We start from the raw sequence: 22509 nt of genomic DNA, 5'->3' as shown, positions 1-22509 counted from the left end.
TATGAATGGGTGGGAATCTGAAAGAGATACTGAAAATGGTGGGGGAAAAGAAGAATCAGCAAAAGTACAACAAAGTATCTATAATGCCAAACAAATACTGCATTTTATTAAAACCTGAGGTGCACATAAGAGCAATCCCTTGGCATTTTAACATATTTTTTTCAGTTTTTTCTAATTCAACAAATAATCACATATTCTAATGCCCTCAGTAGCTTGAAAATATTGTTTTCTATTTTAAGAGGATTTTTCCTGAATAATTTCTCCAGCAATTAGGCACCAGTAAGTATTTTGCAGTCTCAAGCATGTCTTTTCTTGCAACTGCATTTTTCCTTGAACATGTATTAATGAAAAATATTGAAAGCAGAAATCCCATTTCAACCATGCAGAGCACTCGGGGACTTCCATGAGATACTGTTGTTACTGTGACCATAAAGCTGCAGTATACATCTCTGTTTGTCTTCTTACATTATTTCATGGGATGTGGCTAGAGAGTTGTGAACAGAGCTGACTGTCTACCCCATTTTACTTTGATGTACTTTATCAAAGTTTTTGCTAAGTGGGAAACTCTAAGAAGTATATTACACTGTAATGCCAGTTCTGTTCACTTCTCTGTGATTGCATTAAAAACTGAAGAAATTTATTTTATTTAAAATTGTATCTTCTTGGAATACATGACATGAAGAAGAATGTCAGAATTTGGCCAAAAGACCAAATAAGCCTGTGTTTTATTTATCTTGTATACATCTTTGCAAACTGTAGAGCTTATTATAGTGCTGATTTGACAGCTCTGCAGTTTTAAAGTTCAGTACTTTTCATGGATCACATAAACGTAGCTTGGAACCAAGAACAACACTGCAGCTTATTTAAGTAGTTTTAAATTAGCTAGCTGGTAAACTGTTACCACACTAGCTATTCAATGAAAGCTGCAAGATCTACCTAAGGGGCTGAATGATGCTTAATTGATTTTGCCTTCGTTGAGCTTTGTGCCAGTATACATGTTGTCAGTAGGCCTCAAATTAGCTGGCTTCAGACTACCTTAAGTCTGTCTACCTGAGCTATGATCACTGCAATGTCCATGTAGGCGAAGTAAAGGATGAATCGCCCAAATCAGCTAGTCTTTCTGCACTGCAAAAAAGTCAAAACTCATTCTTCTTTTTTTTGTACTACCTCAATGAAAGTGGCTTCTCTGAGATTAATGGGGTTACAATCATATGAAAGAGGTGAGTTAAGCCTAATATGTTTTACATGTTTTTTAAAGCAAAATAGTACGGGATAACTGAAAACCATGACTGCTTCACTGTGGGTAAAATACAAGACGAATTATTTTCACGTGGAGATAAAACAGAACAAATGTTCTGGATTTGGATGTGATTTTTTTTTTAATTTATTTTTCCCCCTCATGTTTAAAATATGCATGTTATAATTCTGCATTCAATTTATTATACTCGTAATAAATCTGGGTTGGGATTCTGCAAAAGAAGGATATAGAATGAGATCCTTCTATGGTGTCAGTTTTCAAAAAGACTTGTTTTTCTTTTAGAGATATATATATATATATATGGGCTAGTGAATGTCTTTTGCTACTTTTCCATGCCCAAACTAGTTCATAAGGAGTGAACTTCCAAAAGTTTGGACTATACAGTGAACACAGATAAGTACACATAAATTTACCTGAATCATTTGAAATTTTCTTTGGCTTTGTTTTCACTGTGTTCTGCCCATTGGGTGAGCAACTGGAGGGTTAGTTAGCCTGTGGCAGACTAACCTGGAACAGCATGATCCCATGTACTGTGCTGTCCTGCCTGGCCATTGCACTGGTATCTGTCTAGTCATGACAAGTAGCACAGCTCCTGGCATGTATCCCAAGATTTAGGTTGTCATGACTCATTGAGCCACCTTGTACTCACTCTCAAAGTATTGGTCTGTTTGCTTGCCCTGGAGAAGAGGCAATCGGTGGTAGAAAGAACCTCTCTCCAATATTAACTAAACCTTTCTTTATCCTGCAAGATGTTTATTTTCCTTGGAAGGGACAGATATTGGAGCATCCAGAATCTTCAGATGGTTAGTCTGTCAAATACTGTTTCTCCTTGCATGTATTCAAGGAGGGGTCTAGTAGAGACAACAAGCATCCACCTACTTTCATTCAATCACTCCCACTAGTAGTCACTCCTCCCCTCGGGTGCTTGTGCAGCAAAGGTACCATGTCACTGCTCTGATCACAAGACAGCAGTCAGCATTTTACTCCATCATTCCTGTATGCAGGTCACCAGAAATATCAATAGTGCTTTTTAGCTGCATTAGAGAAGCACTGAGATGGAGAAAAGGAAACCATAACTGTAATAAACCACATTTAGCATAGTAACACCTTCAGCTAATTTTAAAGGTGATAAAAAATTACTTGGAAGTTGGAGGCAAGTGGGACACAGTGCTTGTTTTGTGATAATGTGAGAATATGGTTTGCATGAAGTAGGGAAGCTGAAGTAAAGTGGAAGGAGAAGGTCTGCAGTGGGAAGGATGGAAAGGGAGGAAAGTAGTTCTCCTGCAATAGGTGGATGTGGCTAAGAGAGAAACCTCTCTGAGAACAGCAGAGCAACAGATGTAATCTGGAGAAGGAAGCTGATAAATCATCTGGAGGGGAAAAAAATTATCTATGGGGAGGGAAGCCTGAGAAAACTCCATATTTATAACACATCACTGTCTTCTCAAACCACCCTCTTCTTGTGCTTTCCTTCCCACAGAAGATTTTTTCCTGATGGGAGGAGAAATGAACAAATCAAGTCTGACAGACGTAAATGGAAGGAGTTGCTTACTAAACCTATGAGATGTAGGAGGTAGTGGGGAAGTGAAGGAGGGGCAAGAATCTGTAGATCTAGTGACTGAAAGTTTGAGTTTCAGAAAAAGGGGTGACTTAAGCCAACATATTTTGTCACATTTGTAATAGGTTAGAAGTGAGCATGTGAACAAGTAGCTGATAACTTCGTGAGCTGTTGTGACTCAGTCACCATGATCACCTATTTTCACTTTCAATTGCATAGCTCATTTCAATAATGCATTCTTTCTTCTTGAGTAACTCACTCATTCAAAGGATAGCCAAAAGAATGTGTTCCATAAGAAACCAGCAGAAAATCTAGAGACTGCAGATGTTCAAAAGCCAAGGTCTCAAAACTGTGGAAATTGGCTTGTGCAGTTAGAAAAGTTTAGATTTGATCCTGCAGCTCAGCACGAGGAAGAAAAATTATAGTGGCTGTACTGTACAGGTGCTTTCTGCATCTGAAATGGGATTTTTTTTTTTTTTCAACTAAGATGCAAAGACCTAGAAAATGTGCAGTGCCAACAGTAAGAGATGATGTGAAAGCAACATTCTTTTTGTGGGCGCATTAGCAGCAGGAGCAGCAGCAGAGTTTTAACAGGGTTGGAGAGCAATAATACAAGCTCCTTTGGTATTCCCTCAAAGCAAAATTTTTCCATTACTGTCTTATACTGGCTATTTCATAGCATATATGCAAAGTGAACATTAAGACTCATGCTGGTATCTCATAGGTGTCAGACATTGTTAGTTTTTGTCCATATATTTTTAATCCAGTCCAAGATGCACAGTTTCACAAATCTATTTATAACTGGCTAAATGCTTGAAATGCTAGTTGCTGAATACCATGCCATTTTTCTTACTAATCCTCCTGTACGGTATACTAGTGAGCAGGCATACAAGTCATATATTGAAAAGAAAAACGTAGAGTAATATCTGCCAAGCAAGTAGTCACACAAGTTCCACTTTAGAAAGTTTTTAACTCAATTCTTAGCAAAGCAAGCTGGAAAAAATCCAACTTCTGTTTCTGAACCTCAGACTCTATAATTGTCCCTTCTGTCTCTCGTGTATCCGAAATTCTGCTATGGGAACACAGCTGTCACTGGTGGCTCAGCCTCTACCTTGTCCCTCAAACTGCACTGCAGAGATGGAGACATTCAATATTTTTGTGGTAGGCTCCAAAGTCTTTTAAAAAGCTTATTCAAGTGGCAGTGTCTGAGGCTGACTAGCACACATGGACAACAAAAAAGCGTAGCCACCACAGTCATATTGGTCCTAACAGTATGGCCTGGGGAGGTTTGTGCAAGAGCCATTTGCAAATCCCTTAGGGAATACCTGAATTACTAGGTCTTTTTGTCTGAAAGGGTCTCTTTGAGACCTAGGTTGGGGCCTTCCTCAGCATAAATGGCAATGAGAGGTGTTGAAACCCTCATTTTGGGAGCATGTTCCAACTAGGCACACCAGGAGATGGAGGGGCTGCTCTTTCCTATTGCAGCACTTTGTCTACAGATGTATTTTGGCAAGTGAGAGAAAAAAGAAGTATGTGCTACGTGTGTTTCTGTGTTTGTAGACCTTACAGATGACACCTTTGTGATTTAAGTCCCTGCTGCGGGGGCTGCTCATGCATTTGGCACACAATAAATTAAATCCTTAAATAATTAGAGCCCAAAGTAGGTACTAAGGCTGCGTACCTGTGCTTGTTCTCTACCAGACAGGCAGTTGAGCCTAACTGTTTAACATCTCAGTTATAAAATAATTTGGTTCTTTCAAAGTAATACAGAATACACTCTAGGAACAAACAAATGAAGTACACATAGATGAAGGAAACAAAAAATTCAAATACATTTTAAGTGTTTAGAATAATGACATTTATTTTGATTCTAAGGCATATTGAATTTTAACTACAGTCTTTTTTATCCTACTAAAGAGATGTAAAGGGAGATGAATGTGGAGATCAGGTCTGTTTTCTTTTATGCTGGAAAGTGAAGTACAGGCACTCTGAGCTACATTCAGGAAGATTTTTTTAACGAGAATGTACCTATGAACATTTTAATACTCTTAGTGAAATAACTGAAAACTATCATGCAAAAAGATTTAAATATACTTAACCATATACCTAACTGAATTATTAAAGCAGTAGGAAGTTATGAAATAACAGAATCGTATAGCTATAAGAATCTTAAAAGAACACCATGTTCTTTCAAGAAAGTTTTCTGTGTAAGAGTTCAGATAACATACATAATTCTGACAGCAGTTTTATTCCTCCTCTTCCAAATAATAGTTAGACCTAAAACCACAATTATTTTATGCATTGAAAAGACTGTTTCCTGCTATGGAATAAGGTGTGGCATGGTTTGGACTGAAAATTTATTTTTTAGTTTGAAAAACAATTGTAAATGACATAGCTAGCTAGACCAGCTTCTCAAGGACAGGTTATGACAGCACCACATTTCAGAAGACTTGGATGAGATCCCCTTTGAACCTAGAAGTATTAGTTTGGTTATCTTCATATTTTGCATTAACCTGGAATTAAGTGTATAGAAGCAGTGAAGTTTATGTAACTTGCTTTTAACGTTTGTAGTCAGCTAATGAAGCTTCTAAGTAGCTTAATTATGTAGGATGATACCTGCAATGGGTTCTGTATCCTCCTCAATGAAAATGGTTTCAAAAGAGGTAGAATTACTTTAAGCCTTCATCATTAGCTCAGAGCTTTGATGATTTCAGATCTTCTCCTGACCCTTTAAGACACATTAAGGGAAGGCCTTGAAGCAATAGTGCAGCCAGGACTCAAAAAGGGGGAAAATTTATCTTCTACAAAGGAGGATAAAGCTTGGTCACTTTGTGGAAGGGATAGCATGATCTGGTTTTCTGCAATCACAGGTACATAACTTTTTCAACCCTGTCTTTCTATTTATCCAATTGGGAGAGGAAGCAGTGTGTTAGCACTGGTGTGTTGACACAAACTAATATGTAAAACTGAAAGTTAAAGAAAATCATAAAGGGATTGTCACTGGTCCAAGTCCTAATAAATAGACAAAATAGTTTCAGATAATTAATAAGTTCAAATATGCCACAATACACCTGCTTTATGATCAGGAACAATAACTGGACTTTATTTGATAAGCTTACTTACGAAGTATACTGACTTTCCCTTAAATTTTGCAAGAATCTGAGTTTGGTGAAATAGACAAGAATAGTAGTGATCTTCAAAGTTAAGCATTATTCTTTTGTATATACAAAGTAGGATTTTCTCATATGGATGTCTTCATATCAAAAGCTGCAATTTATATTTATAAATCAGTAGATCACAGGTTTGTGTTCTGTCTGATCTTTCAGTCTTGATAATACTACTGATTTTAAGTGATGGGTATTTTAAATTATGATGTACATCTGGAATTACTTTGGTACCTATTCCTAATTATTCTGACAATTCATTATTAGACAACAGTATGAACAATCTCACTAAAAAAATACAGTTGTAAAATTAGTTGAAAATTGTACATATTCAAGTTGGCTCATCTGAAGATGGAGTTCAGGATCTCTTTCTGAGAGAGGGTAAATTTGACAGAGTAAAATGTCATTTGACAAGCACAAGCTCACAACTCAAAGTCATCAGTAGCACTGTCTATATGCCTTATGCATGTTCCTGTTTCCATAGCAGCAAATCCAATACAGCATTTCCCTTTCTATAAGGGCTTTTTTTTTTTTTTATTTTGAATGATAACACAGACTTGTTTGATATGACAATAACATGAATATTCATATTTTGCAACAGATGACCTAATTAAGGTCAACTTCTGTCAGAAACAGTAATGAATCTTTGGATGGATTACAAATTCTATACTCAGTAATGACTTTTCATTCCTATTAATGAGTTTTTATTTATAGGTTCTTCTTTTATCTGATGACCTTGATCTTCCAAAGAGATCCACCAGGGTGGATCCTTTCAAAGGGGTGAAAACTATACTGTCTATTTGATTGAAAGGGCTTATGTAGTGTATTCTAAAATGGAATACTAAAGCTTGAGCCTTTTCTCTTTAGACCTTCTGTTTTCTAGAAGTTAGGGAATGTACCATAACATTGCATAGTTCTGTAACTGACTGATCCATTAATTTAGTATTTATGCATTGTGTTCATTCCTAGAAATGATAGAATTATAAAGGATTTTCTGACATTGGCCTCGCAGAGTCCTGTTCCGGTGTTTAGTTTGCCATAAAAAAAAAAAAAAAAAAAAAAAAAACACACCAACCAACAACATTAGATTAGACAGTATTGCTTTGAATCCACTCTGTAGTAATATGTCATCAGCCAGCCATCACTAACCTTGAACCTCCATTGTAGGTTGATAGCTTTTTTAGCATTCCATTATTTTCAGTTTCTCCACATCAACTGCATCATATTCACCAAGTATCAGTGTAGTTTATTCCATGTAAAAATCTGTCAGTTAAGAGTATGAAATTTTCAGTCACACTTTTCTTTTAAGCATTCTGTGCTGTGTTCTGTTCAGTGTCAGTGTCTTTAGTTCTGATTTTTCAATTTTGTCCCTCTCCTTTTCCTTGACTTGTTAGTCTGATCCAACCTCTTCTACCTCATCTGATGATTATCAATATGTTATGGAAGCTAAACTACAAGAAATGATCTCCATACGTAGGAAGGTAGTCCTACTGGACTTTACTTTCTATTGCTAAATAGAATCCATCTGAGTTGTTTTCATTTTCTTTAACTTATTTTATTTTTTTTTTTTATTGATAATCAACCATCGTGCAGTTCAGTGCTTCAGGAGCTTACAATTTTACGATGGCAGGTTTGTGTTCAAACCATGCACAGTCTGCATGTTACATTTGGCTGATTTCATTGCTCATAAATAAATCCAATGTTTTGCTGATGCTTGGATGTAACAGGCCTTTGTAGCTGACACATTTCAAGCAATGCTGTTCAGCTGCCTGTTTAAATAAAGTTTCTTTTTGGAAAACTAAGTTTGCAGTTAGTAGTAGCTTGCTTTATGTTTTGTTTAAACTTTACTGAGATAAAAACTTACGAAGTCACTTAAATTATAGACAGAGTCTTTCTATTTTTTTTCCAGGCAGAAGAAAGACATGGAAACATTGAGGAACGTATGAGACACTTAGAAGCTCAACTTGAAGAGAAGAATCAGGAACTTCAAAGAGTATGTGTATCGCAGACACTTTCTGTGCACTTTTAATTTGTCAATGTAGTGCTAATTATACACTCCAGCACACAAATCTATCTATCTACTAGTAAATGTTTCATAGCAGTGATGGCAGCATCTTCCCACTTTACTTAACCACCTCCATATACTCGTTTACATCTAGCTGCAGTGTTCAAAGTATTTTGCTGACACAAAAATGAATGTGCATTAATCAGTAACTTTAATTGTATTTCCTGTAGAATTTCTTCAGTTAGTTACCATAACTTTTTTTTATTTATTTTTTAGTGATACAAGTCTATACTGTTTAATTTTGGACCCTATCAGTTTTTCTCTTCTATTCTATATTAAAGGCAAGGCAAAGGGAAAAAATGAATGAAGAGCACAACAAAAGATTATCGGATACCGTAGACAGACTTTTGACAGAATCCAATGAGCGTCTGCAGCTGCACTTAAAAGAGAGAATGGCAGCACTCGAAGAAAAGGTACAGTGCAAAGGGCAGTATAAAGTTCAGCTTAATAAGGATTCTCCTGTATGAAACATTCTACTTTTATCATGAAGCATCACGCTGATTTTGTATTACCAATTACCACAGTGATGGTTTAACTTACGCATTCAACTCTTAGTTCAAGAGTGCGCCCAAGCACCTTTTCAAAACTACTGAAAACTGGATACGCTGAATATTATGAGTCCTGTTTTATCAGGGGGAGCCTGGTGGAGAGCCTGTGAAGGCCCAGTGCGCGAGGTGCCATGAGGCAGTGAGAGGAAGCGGGTGGGAACTGAGGATTGGCCACAGCTCAGACATGCTGTCGTTCCTGTATTTTAACCTGCTGATTTTACCCAGCTTCCTCTGGAAAGCGTAAAGTCCTGTCACCACAGGAGAAGGACCATCTACCATTGGAAAGGGACAGGTTTTCTGTCATGTGAGACACACTAGGCCTGAAAAATTCAAGTGCCATGACCTTTATGTTCACCCTCCTTAATCCCTCCCTCTTCTACTTATTCACCTTCAGTTTGATTCTGAGGGGAATCTTGCAGTGTCTTTCAGAGGGATATTTTAGAATCTTACAGAGGATGTACTTCTGGTTTATATCATTGAAACAAAATGTTGTACAAAGGAAGAAAAAGGCCCGCCAAAAGCAGAACCTGGGAAAAATCCTTGTGTCAGAATGTGACAGTTACTCAGTTCGATGAAGATGCAAAGTTTTTGCTGTTCTTGAAGAATCATGGTCCTACATATTTGGATTATTTCCAGCGTTTAAAATGTAATATATACTCAAACTGGAGCATTAAAGGATTTTAATTTTACACTCCAGTGAATATGAACTTTGCTAACATGTACATGGAGACTACATGTATATGGTGATATATAATATATTTCTATATGGATATATAATATTTAACATGTCTCTAATTTTTTTCTATTTTTTCTTTTCTTCCCCCCCCTCCCTCTCTTCTTTTTATTTCTAGAATGTTTTGATTCAAGAATCTGAAAGTTTCAGGAAAAATCTGGAAGAGTCTTTACATGACAAGGTACTATAAAATACAGTGATTTTATCTTTTTGTCAGAATTTATATATTTATTGTTTGGAGATAAGTATATGGTACATTAATTATTCATCTAGCATGTAAAAATTTCCTGGCATCAATGATAATTCCTTTAATTACCCAGATGCCTTAACTAGCCTTTGAGGGTCTCCAACAATTGTTCTGAGCTAAGTTCATGGTTGAGATCCTAGCCTCAGGAAATCAAAATTCATATTGATTTTACTGACTCTGGAATTTTTGTTCTATCAGTTTTAATTCTGAAAAAGTCTTGTTTAACCGAGAAGTATGCATAACTGGTTACACTTTCATAGTGAAGAATGTAATTGCTTGATTTGATGCTATTCTTCTTAACAGGGGTGGTACATTATGCTAAATAGAGCTGAAAGTGACCTTTCTTAGTCCATTGCAAATTAACCCCTAATACTGTTTAGTACATCAGTCTAATTATAATTATTTGTTCCAGTCCCAAATGTTAGGATTCTGTTTTGAAGTTATACTTGTCTTGAGTTCAGTAGAATACACAACTGTATTGGCATTCAGATTCACAGAAGTGGTTTTGTAATGTATGAAATCCACTTAAAAGTGATTGTACAGAATTTAAAAATAGCTCCATTCAACTCAAATATATCATACGACATCAAAATCAAGAACTTTGAGAAAAATAACAAAAGAAATATCTGTTCAAATAAATTGTCATTTTCATCTACATTCAGGTAACCTTGTAGACAGGCAGCAAGATTATAAAGTCTGAAAAAGGAGCTTATAGTGCCTTTTAAATAAAATTTCTGTGCTGTACTACCACAGTTATAAGGTGATTCAGATGTTGCAGAATCACGATCATACTTCACCATCAATTTAGATGACAAAAAAGACATTTCTAAAGCTGTGTCAATGAAAACAAAAGTTTCTATCATTTTGCTACCAGAGAATCTAAACCTGAATTACAACTACCAGTTTTGTCTGTGTAAATAAGGCATTTTTCCAATATTATATCCAAAGGAACTTTGTTGTTTTAATAGTGTTAGAGTGGAAGTGAATACAGTGGCTAATTCTTCTTCAGTCTGTTTTCTGGCTTGAATGTACTTATCAACTCTTGAAAAAGATGAAAAATCTGGTACAAAAATCTACATTTGTATCAAAAGTATTTTTGTGAAGATATTTTTATTTATCATTTTTATTGATTCTTGCTTAAGGGTGGGAAGTGAAATAAATAGAACACCTCCACTGCCACTCTGTACAATTGGAGGTGAGTTCTCTTCACACACAACCACATACATCTGATTCCAAGGCTTCTAAGTTCCCACATGGAAACATTTATTTGTTCCACTGTGATGAAACAATTTCAGTTAGACGGACACAACAGCAGATGTTAATAATTTCTAAATGACTAGTGAATGATACAAGTAGAGTGACCACCAAGTCATCTCAGTAATTCTATTCAGCCCAGAAACAGTGTAAAAATACCGTGTAAGAATTACTTAATTTGATATTACTTAAGTGGAGATCCTTTTGCTTCCTAGCTTTTTGGAATCCTGAACATTTTAAACTCTAGGAATGGCGTTTTTATGTCTTCATCCCATTTTCTTTTTTAATTTCTTTTTAAAATTCTTTAATTTCTTTTTATTAGTAGATGATAATTATTTGTACAGTTTGGGAACAGGTGCTGTTTTCCCTAGTGGTTTCTGTCAATAGTCTTATTGTTGGTTCCAAAAATCCAGCTTTTTGTGGCACACTGTCATTTTTCACCAACAGCACCTGATACTGGAGTTTTGTCAGCTCCCCAGAACAAGCTGTAAAGCTGCAGTTCAACACTTAAAATGGGGTTGTCTCTCAATATGTGTCTATCAGTGAATAAAGAGGCTGGGACACAATCTTGATCTCTAAAGGGCAAATCGCTTGTCACACACTGAAGTATTGCTGGCATGGAGAGTGCAGTGTTAGTACACTAATTGGTGCTAATTCTTCTTTTCCTCACCCTAGCTTTATAAGAAGAAAAAAAAAAAGTTTCAAGGAACAACTTGTCCTGCCATCCCTTCCAGTAGTGTAAAAACAATAGAGTGCTATAAAACTTCCTCTTGGCGTATGTCTTATTAGCAATACTGAGACTTGAAAGAGTTCACTGCCTTTTCTTATAATCACTACATTCAGTGATGCATCTTTTCTTACTTGTTTAGCTTTACAAGAGCAGGATCTCATAAAGTAAATGTATTTTATATCACAAATAAGTATATCTTACTATTTTCATTTCCAGGAAAGACTTGCTGAAGAAATTGAGAAACTGAGATCTGAACTGGATCAAATGAAGTTGAGGGCTGGTTCTTTAATTGAACCCACCTTGTCAAGGTATTATTTAACGACAAAAGTTTCCTCACTTTGACTTGAAGTCTAACATAAATATGTGTCAAGCCTTTACAACAGGGATGTGTTCAGTCCAAGCATAAAAAGAGCCATTCATTACTTGTAAAATGTAAAATCTGTGCAATTATTGTTATTATTACTGTTGCTTTTCACTCTTTTCATAGGTAAATGGGGCCTTATAACAGTAAGTATATACTGAAATATTACTGAGATTAAGGAAAGTCTTTTCAATTATGGAATGTTTTCAAAAGTATATCCAAAGACTCATTTTTTCCCCCCAGGAAATCTTAAAAAATAAGGTTGAAACATTCATCTTTGTTTTCAGTGCTGAAGCTGATGAGCATATTTATGATCATATTTATTTATTCTATCAATTATATCTAATAATTATTTTTTATTAGCAAGAAATCTCAGCTTTGCTTATTGCGTAGCATAAGACCACATATCTTCAGCTAAAGGTGAAGGCAGTATTCAGAAAGATCTGAAAATATCATAACAGGGCGTGAAATTTTATGCCTCTTTCTGGCAGAAAAGCACTATGGGAACAATAGTGAGACAAACCATAAAAATAACCAACAGGATACTAACTTATAAATCTAGAAAGTCCTTCTTGCCTAAAAGTATCCCTGAAAATAAAATTGTTACTCTATTGATAATTGTGTGCTATGTTCTATTTTGATAACAAGCAACATGTAAACTTTGGAAGTCTGCCAGCCAAAGCACGTGGACAAAGACTAAATTCAGATCTCTGTAATCCTCTAAAATTAGCCTTGTTGGGTTTTTTTTTTTTTTTTTTTTTGTTACACCAGGTATTGTCTGCCCATTGTTTCCACAGACATCTTGCTCAGTACCTGCACATGGTTTCTCCCTCAGCCTTTTGCCATCTCTTGGAATAAGATTTTTCTACACATGGAAAAGTGTAAATTGATGAAATTCAGAATATGGTGCTTTTAACTGTTCAAATTTTTGTTCCTTTGGGAGTGTAAGTGTGACTACAGGCAGAGACAACTTTTCAGAGTACTTGTGAGGACACAGACTATTGAATTGCTGGGACAAACAGCAGAGATTTTTTTGGAGCAGCCATCCCTTGTGAACAGCAGCGTTTTTTGCTGGGTAGATGAGTATCATTAGCTTGTGCTTTGTAAATAGGAGTCTGATTAGCCCTTGTCAAAGGACTCTTAGGACTTGATAAGCTGTCTAAATGTCTTGGGAATTCAGCAGGTTCCCCTAAAATAGTATAAATCCCCTTCTGTGGTCTCACCTCATGAAGCTACCAGCCCTCTCAGGAAAAGAGAGCTATTAGCATTAAATACTAATTGTTCTCAGCCCCTGTTCAGTTCTATATTTGCAGGAGCTTGTTCTTTCCACAGAATAATTGAGCTGGTCAGCAGATAAATATCTGCTGCCAGAGACTGGAAGCTGGGCTGTTTCTTTTCTCCTGCTGACTGACTGTACAAGTGCTAAGTATCATCAATTATTGGAGCAAAGTTCTATCACAGAAAATACTGTACATAGAAAATAAAAAGCAGTCGCTGCCCTGTAGGGTTTACTATGTAACAGATGAGAAACATACAGACAAACTAAACACAAAAATAAAAAAGATTACTATCTGGTGCTATAGACGGAGGGCTCAGGATATTGGTAGGCCAATTGTCAAGTTTTCTTATTAGTATAATGATTAATGAGTTTTAGAGATTTTTTTTAAAGGTAAATTTGTAATTTTTGTAATATTATGGAAGTTTCTACCAGGCATGACAGGAAGAATAAGAGAAGACAAAGTGATGGTTGTTCAGAAAAAGACATTTATGACAACAGTGTGAGCTCTGATGTATGCTTTACCCAGAATATAAGTTCTAAAATATTATTCAGCATCTGTGACATTTTAATGTATCTGATTTGATTACTATGGCACATACATTTCAGGAATTCTGGTACATCTTTTTAAAATTTGTTTTCTTATGGTATTTATTTTTTTGTAAAACAAACTCTATTGGTGCTTGAAATCCTTTCATTACTATTTTAGATTTGTCACAGTACTTATAATACCAGACAGTAATTACATTTCTTCATACCATTCTGTTAAGTAGCCTGTAGTAGAGGCTTTCATGTTTTTCCATTATCTTAATGCATTTCGCATTTATCAATAAACAGGCACCACAGCTGTAATATTTTATCTTTCACTTTTACTTTATTAAAATGACGTTTGAAACTAGAGACCGATGCTTCAGTCTTCCAAGAGTATGTTTTAATTTAAACTAGGTTCTTCGCAAGGAAAATCTCTACCTTTAGAAACAGACACAGAAGCATAGCCCAGAAAAACAGTCATGCTTACAGCCTGCACTTTCAGCATAGATATATGTGTTTTTCTGAATTATTTCCTTCCTTGTGGGAAGCAGACATTCTTTCGTGTAGCTTTTTTATGTCTAGGATTAAAGCCATCATTTTCTTAAACAGCATTCTTTTCAAAAACACATGTTTAAGGACAAAACTTATTCCTATTTTGTTTCCCAAAACTGATTCTTAACATTGTTGTGCACCCTATATTTTTCTGTAAGTGATTGTAAGCATTTTTCCCAAGGTTAGAAAAATGAACTCTCAGTACAACATTGACCTCTCGTTATGCTCTTACAGATGAAATGTCAAGCATAGTATGTATTTGTTTATAGCAAATCCTAAAATCAGTTGTCTTATTAGTGTAGTACTTGTTACATTTCATTTTTCTACTATAGTCATACTATTCATATATTTTTATGTGGAGATAGCTTATGTGTTAAGAACTAGAAATGATTCAGGTCTCCACTGCTGTGGTTAGATGCTGAAATGGTGCACAGAGCCTTTGCTCTTCTGAGTCAGCTACACAGCCGGCCGGCAAGATGCTTTTATTGTACCACGCAGGAAACTACTGCTGCTATTTGACGAAGGACAGAAAAGCCAGGGGCCTTTGTCTGCAATCCAGAAAAGATATGATGAAGTCCTCACATATATGCCTCACCACAATGTCCCAAGACTTACCAGGACTACAGGAAATATTGGGGGTTAAAACTGTCAGAAACATCATCAAATGAAGATGAATCATTCATAACTGATGTCATATATCACAGGGCAGTTCACTAATATTTTCATAATGTAGAGCACAGACTTACAGTAGGAAAGCATAACAGATATCCTTACTCATGAACTTGTATCGTGCTTACAGTAACTTCAGGTGCATTTATTCATAATTGTAATGGTAGAAAATATACAGGACAGTACATTCAGCAGCCAGTTCTGTTGTTAATCCTGAAATCCACTTGTTTTTTCATGGCAAAGATTTGGATGATAAGTTTTACCATGCAAGTCCTTCACTTTGAAAAATCAAAGGGTTTGTTTGTTTGTTTGTTTCCTTAATTTTCTAGTAATGTGATTTCAAGTTTTCACTTTTAAATTTTAATTTTATGTGGATTTGTAATTTATTATATGATACATAATAATTTGTTTTAAAAAATATATTCCTAGACTGAAGGTCATTGGATTGTTGTTATTACTATTACTCTCTCAGTCTACTTCTGTGGTCCTTTTTATAGGCCTCACCTTGACACATCGTCAGAGCTGAGGTACTCTGTGGGCTCACTGGTGGATACCCAGTCTGACTATCGGTCAACTAAAGTGATAAGGCGACCTAGAAGAGGCCGGATGGGAGTACGCAGAGATGAACCAAAGGTTAATCCCTAATTTCTTCTCATATATTCCCTGATAAGAGAATGTTTAAGGCTGTTAAGCTTAGTTTGTATTTTTCCAGAAAACAATAGCAATAAAAAACCCAACAACCCACCAAACAAGAAAACCCAACCCAAATGTCAGGGTTATTTTCTATACATGCTCAAACAAGGGTACTGTTGTACTGAAATGAAGGCAGAAAAGGTTGAAATTCAGACATCAAAGTTCAAGCATGCTTCATGCTCTATCTTTTCTGGGTATCTTTTTGTGTAAATTTTCCTAATAGTAATTTTACATACCATGAGAAATAATTTACAAAATTTGCAGTAATACTGCAAGTATTAATGGATAATTAATCTTTGAATAAGTATTCTTAAATGTTAGTTGCTTTCCTTTCCCATGTTATAGAAACTCAACTATGCAGTTGTTTTCCATAGAATAAGCCATATACATCCTAATTCCTGCTCAGGTGAAATCACTTGGAGATCATGAGTGGAATAGAACCCAGCAGATTGGCGTTTTGAGCAGTCATCCATTTGAAAGCGACACTGAAATGTCCGACATCGATGATGATGATAGAGAAACGCTTTTCAGCTCCATGGACCTCCTGTCACCAAGTGGCCATTCTGATGCCCAGACTCTGGCCATGATGCTTCAGGAGCAGCTAGATGCAATCAATAAAGAAATCAGGTGTGTAGCCTGAACCAGCTGAGATGCATTTATGAATACAGCTTCAAGCTTCCTTTAGTGCATGAGTTTAGGCACATAGCAATTAGGAAACAACTTGTACTTTTAAAGGATTGATAATATGTCTGCTTTTTATAGGATAGTATTGATTGTGAGGCAGTAACAGTGACATCTTCATTTCCTAACTATAGAAATGTCTTTCAGAAAATGTTCCAAGTGAAGAACTGCTGGCCAATTGAAAAGAAATACGTTAGAGAAGGCTAACACATGGCAGATTTGACAGATTACTATTCATAGTCCTATTTTCAAGGTCTTTTTAACTGTTCTGCATGACTCCACTTACTCAGTAATGACTTTCTATCAGAAATATTTTATTTCAGTACTCTTCAGGCTTTATTCTGGTAATTATTTCTACATTGCATCTAATGTAAGCCATGTTTTCTAAGACATAGTTTTGATTTTCTATGGAGACATAGAATGTGATTTTTCATGCTCCAGGTTGGGTTATAGTGCTTGGAAGTAGGTGGTAAATTGAATGTATGTAATAATTTCTGTACAAATTTAATTGAGTGATAGAGAATCCAATATCATATTTTAATTAAGTGATTTTTATAAATGAAACCATGTTTTAGGTTTAAAGCATTCCTATATGCTTTTCAGGAAGGGTAACTTTAGAAAAACTTGGTGTATAAAAAACATCCTCTCATTAGTGACTGTTTCTCTAGAACGAGGTGAAGGAGAAAATACTAAATGTTTAAGTGACTTTCTGGTAATACTATAGACAGAAAAGCTGTGGTTAGAAATATAATCAAAACCAGATTAGTTTTTTGCCAGATCTGTCTTTATCTGACAAAGTAACTTTAAAGGGAGAACTCTATTGGAATATATTGAATTTGAATAACTTTTCTATTCAGAGGGAAACTTTTTGTTGTAGATATACAGCTTTTCTTTATTCAGATAGGATTACACTGCAATTTTCTCAAACGTCTTATTACCCCTGTCCGAATAGAGAGTCAAAGAGAAATTTTGTTGTTGGGAGGGTAAATATCAGTAAAACAGTGTACGTAAGAGAGAATCTTACCCATATTTTCTGGTTTTACAAAGAAGTCAGCACTGTGACCGGTTCAGGAAGCTGTTAATGCCGCAAATGTATTTGTTTTTCAAAATACTTATATTTTCACATTATAACAGGTAATTATGTAATACCGTAAAGTTTTTCACACAGAGTTGTACCTGCAGGTGACATAGTAGGATATTATATGTGCCGCCCTAAATCAGATCACTGTTTTACTTAACAGAGGATCTTGACTTAGATGTTAGGTATTTTATCTCAAAAAGGAAGCAAGGGTGCACATTTTATATAGGCATTTTTGAGAGTAGTTTATTTCCCCTACTGCTAAGCTTATACTGAAGTATAAGCTTTTATTACCATCACCATCAGTATTAAACAACCAGGTGACTAATTTTGTGGGGGTTTCTTTATGTGTTTCAGGAAAAAATGGTTCTACAAGGATAGTCTTACAAACTGTACTGCATTTAACATTTTCATGTTTTTTTCTTTTCTTTTTCTTGACAAACGCTGTAAGGGTTTATAAAATTATTGGAGGTACCAAAGGAGATTAAAAATGTATTTTGCCTTTGATTTGTTTTATTATACAAGATCATTCAGAATTTAGATTACTCAAATAAAAAAGACTGTTATAATTCCCTTTCAAAATATTATTTGCCTTTAAGTTTCTACCACATCTCATTTCAGAAAGAACTGTAGCCATTTTAAAAAATTTTTGAAATGGAGGTTCAGAAGAAAGATCTATCACAGCATGGAAATTTGTAGTTTTCTATTTTCAATGTATTATGGTTTCATTTATTGTACTTGCTGCTTTTCACTCAGCAAAGCCTGATTCACAGTTTCAGCCTTCCCTATTGAGGCTATAGATGTTTAAGCAGCTTATATTTGTTGCTGACAAGAAAACTATTTTAATGAAATTTACTTAAAAACTCAGTGCTTTTGAAACACCTGTCATTTTTTCATCAATTTGTAGGGATGAAACTGACAATTTGTTTGGTATACATGGATTATCTTAGCAGTTCCCTTCTTACAGGCCCAATTTCATTTGACTTTAAATTTGTGTTTGTGCTTTAGTAACAGAAAATCAGATAAGACCAATTTAAGGTTAGGCTTTGTTTCCTATGGTAAATTGGATTGCTAACACCCTCCCTTGTACTTTCTCCTTTGCGAAGGAACCAATATTCCTGAAATGTCATATGTCAAGTCTTGTTGTTGGGCAGATTCTTCAAACAGTTTTTGAGGATGGAGGAATTGAGAAAAAGAATTTTATAATTCTGGTGATCAAAAAAAATACTCTTCAGTATTATTTTGGAGTTTATCTATGATACCCATCTTTGTTTTCTTTCACTTTCGAATCTCCTTTGAGATGAAACATGTTTTAGTTTTCCTTTTGGAGTATGCAGAGACAAATACAACCACATTATTTTATTTAATAAGGTTAATCCAAGAAGAGAAAGAGTCGACAGAACTGCGTGCCGAAGAGATAGAGAACAGAGTAGCTAGTGTGAGTCTGGAAGGCTTAAATCTAGCCAGAGTCCACCAAGGTACCTCCATTACTGGCTCAGTGACAGCATCATCACTTGCGAGCTCATCTCCTCCCAGTGGACACTCAACTCCTAAACTCACCCCTCGCAGTCCAGCCAGGGAGATGGACAGAATGGGGGTTATGACACTGGTAAGAAACTTTGTGATGCCAATTTTAGGTGTGAAGTTTCTAGTATTAATTACTTCATATTTTCACCATATGAATGGCTTATCTCTCTGATTCTTTATTCACTTCATCATATATACAGATATTAAAATCCTTAGAATATGGATGTTTGGGTGGGTTTGGGTTTTGTTATTGTGCTTTTGAGCATTGCGTGATTCACCAGGGATATAATGATCTGAGGATCAATAGCCTTCAGCACACAGGTGGTGGAATTAGTAAAAAGAGAACTGATCACTGGAATACTGTAATTACATATAATTACATATTAATTTACAGTTTAATTAATTAAACTGTAATTAATTTATATGTAAAAATATTTACTGATTAAAAGCTCTGAAGTTATACAGTTATTACACAGCCATCTGTGGAACTATTGCTGAGTTTAAACCTCCAAGGAATGTCTAGAAGACATTAAAACCTTCTACTACTTCATACATATAATCATTAGGATATACTTCTATATTTGGTATACTCTTTTGTACTTGCAGCATGCATTTTTCATGACAGTGTATCAAGGACTTGAAATAAGTGCTTTGTTTCCCAATAATTAATTTAACTGATATATTTCAACATTACAAGCAGCACACAAACAGATACCAAGCCATCAAATTATCATGCAAAGCATTTTTAACATTACAGTACCTTTGAGGACATATTCTGAAATGGCTGGTTGAAAAGGGGTTTGCAAAAAATTTAATTTTGGACCTAGACAAAAATAAACAGTACAACAGTCAAGTAAGTGAAGGTAGTATGTGTTGACATACTCAAGATGTACAGCTCTGATATTGAGTAGAGTGCAGACACAGTTTGTTGTCCAGTCTGTGCTGCAACCCAGTCTGGAGCCTGTACAAATTCATCCCTTTAAGCACTAGGAGAAAATCAAAGCAGCCCACTCTGCTGATCTTCACATACAGGGAGGAGAACAGGGTATGTGTAACCTCATTTTTTTTTTTTTTTGCTGTTTCTCCAATAATTGTAGTGTCACCCATATCCCCTTATGGCCCATTCCTGGGAAGAAGCAGCACTGGTTCCCTATGGAGCCTCTCAGCAAAGGGGAAATGAGCCTTGACCTCAACCAGAAAGCATAAATCAGCTCTTCTTGCAGGAGAAGGTTGCTCAGAACAGCTGGGAGTGGAGCCTTGCTGTTTATTCTGCTTTTCTGGGAGTAGGGACTTCTGTCTTACCATCATCTAGCTGACTACTCCCTTTTCCTGGGAGCTGACAACTACTCATATCCACCTCTACTTCTCCCAGTTTAGGATGGTGTTTGCTGCCTTCTTGGGAACTAAAGACACCAGAGTGGAGGTCAGGGCTGGCACTTGTGGCAGGCTGTGGCACTGATTCTCTGCTGCCCCCAGTTCCCACTGCCAAAGTGCAGAAATGAAAATATTGGTGGTGCAGACCACTGTGAAGGAGGTGGGTGCACAGACAGCTGTGGTGCCACACACTTCACTGAAGCAGCACCTTCCCAAATATGCAGTTTGGCTCCATTTCACCAGCTATTTAAACTAAACCATCCCGCTACAGACAAATAGCAGTGGTTAAACTGACCTTCCAGCAGACACCTGCACTGCCTGGTTGTCTTGGTTGGGACACAGCAGCTTTGGGTCAGTAGGTTCCTCAGATTCAAATACAAAATGACAGCACAGTCCACAACTTTGCTCACCCTCATCAGCCATTTCAGAACACTTCTGGACTGCACTGTTTCAGCAGGAGTTCATTGTTGAATACTCCTCCTTACTGACTGGGGACAGACACAAAAGGCTATCGGACACCCTCTAAGTGGAAACTTTGAGTTGGGAAGAGTTCTGTAGAGGTCTTGTCTCTAGAGCCCAAATTGCCAAATGATCCTGTAGAGGTTGGCTGGAGAAGCAGTACTGCATGAGTTTCCACAGCCCAAGTCCATACATTAATAAATTCTACAGAGTATCTTCAGCTTTCCTTGTATGAATGAGACATCTACCAAAAATAAAAATGAAAAGAGGGTGGAACTAGACACATTCTAGCAGCCTTCTTTTGCCGAATAATGCTGCAGTACAGAACATGGGTGAAATTGTATCCATTGACTGAAAATGCCAGTCACTTTAATATGAGATAACTGGAGAGAAAAACCCCTTTTTCAGGCATGGTATTTGCTGATGATATTTTGTGTTTATACTTGGTGAGACACCAATATATTTGTAATATTAGATAAAACTAAAAAAACATATTAAATTTCCTGTGTTGGGGATAGTAGAAGGATTTATATGAAAACTCAGAAAAGTGCCACTATAAGCTTGCAATGCCCTAGTGTTTGCTAAACTTATGAAAATGAAGGAGATTGTAACTTTAAAAAAACCCTTGTTTTCCCTGAATGGCCTGTTTGTCAGGGGTTGTCTTATGTTATAACGCCAAGTGTATAGTTAGTATATTATATGGGTAGTTTTAAATTAATGAAATCTCTGCTTCCTACTTCTGAATGTGAGAAAAACAAATGTGTGGCATTTTGATATGCTTAAATAAGATTTATTAATCATTCCTTTTTTGTTGTTGCTGCTTTTGTTACCAATCTAAGCCAAGCGACCTAAGGAAACATCGGAGAAAGGTATGATACTGGGTGGTTTTTTTAAGTTTGAGAGGACTCATCTATCATATTCCTCTGCTAACAGTGTTCCTTGTCAGCCATTGATTGCATCCTCCCCACTCCTTTTTGTTTGATTCCTGAATATAATCATTTTAATTCTACCTGGAAAAGCTTGCAGGGATCACAGGTAAGCCACAGAATCAAGGCCCACAAGCAATACCTTGGCATAGTAGCCTCTACAGCACAAACTTAAAGATATACAGTTTAAAAAAAAAAAAAAAAAAAAGTATGGACACAAAAGAATTACTTTCAAATGTATTTTGGCCATTCATCTTGCTGGAGGAACCAGAGTCAGATTACTTGAAATCTTCTGGAGGAATATAAAGTCGTTTACAGAATTGGTACTGAATATGGGATTTATATTTACATGAGACTGTATTTAAGATAAATCATTATATGCTGTGACAAAATTCCTTTTCTGTTCATGCTTATTTTCAAGCATTCTGGCCATGCTGTTAACAAGCTATGGAGAGAGTCATCCTGTTTCTGTCTGTATTTACTTTCTCCCTTACATCCTGAGAAACTTTATTTACTTGAACAATCCTGTTTAATGCAAGAGACCTGTTCATGTCTGAGGTTATTTTCATGTTTAGATTTTCACTGAATCAATCTGTTTGGCATAAATGGTATTAATTTCTCTAAGTGTGATTTCTTTTCTTTCAAATATGTACTGTATGCTGCCATATCTAGGCAATTGCTCTTTCCCAGTAGCCTCTTTCAAAAATAACAATCCTTACAATTTTCTCAAAAAATTGTACTCAAAACCATATATCTTTCAATTCACTTGACAAATTCATGCAGGATACATTTAAACTTTCTTGAAAAGCTTATCTTCTTTCAATG

The 22509-nt window shown here is 35.9% G+C and overlaps 1 protein-coding gene across 14 annotated transcripts in view; it reads left to right on the top strand.

Moving 5' to 3' along the window:
• Positions 1-22509, top strand: part of PPFIA2 (PTPRF interacting protein alpha 2) — a 356002-nt gene that overhangs the window by 293154 nt on the left and 40339 nt on the right. For 13 of the 14 annotated variants that reach the window (XM_080393253.1, XM_080393250.1, XM_080393246.1 and 10 more), the window contains 8 exons: positions 7890-7973; positions 8327-8458; positions 9445-9507; positions 11774-11865; positions 15444-15579; positions 16046-16266; positions 18770-19007; positions 21598-21627. In XM_080393253.1, the coding sequence (XP_080249379.1) occupies positions 7890-7973; positions 8327-8458; positions 9445-9507; positions 11774-11865; positions 15444-15579; positions 16046-16266; positions 18770-19007; positions 21598-21627 (996 nt within the window). Of the gene's footprint in view, positions 1-7374; positions 7462-7889; positions 7974-8326; positions 8459-9444; positions 9508-11773; positions 11866-15443; positions 15580-16045; positions 16267-18769; positions 19008-21597; positions 21628-22509 lie in introns of all 14 variants that reach the window. The other variant, XM_080393245.1, reaches the window with a different exon arrangement.

This window comes from Falco punctatus (assembly GCF_963210335.1).
Source record: "Falco punctatus genome assembly, chromosome: 6".
NCBI classification, from domain to species: Eukaryota; Metazoa; Chordata; class Aves; order Falconiformes; family Falconidae; genus Falco; species Falco punctatus.
This window is presented reverse-complemented; position numbering and strand designations above follow the sequence as displayed.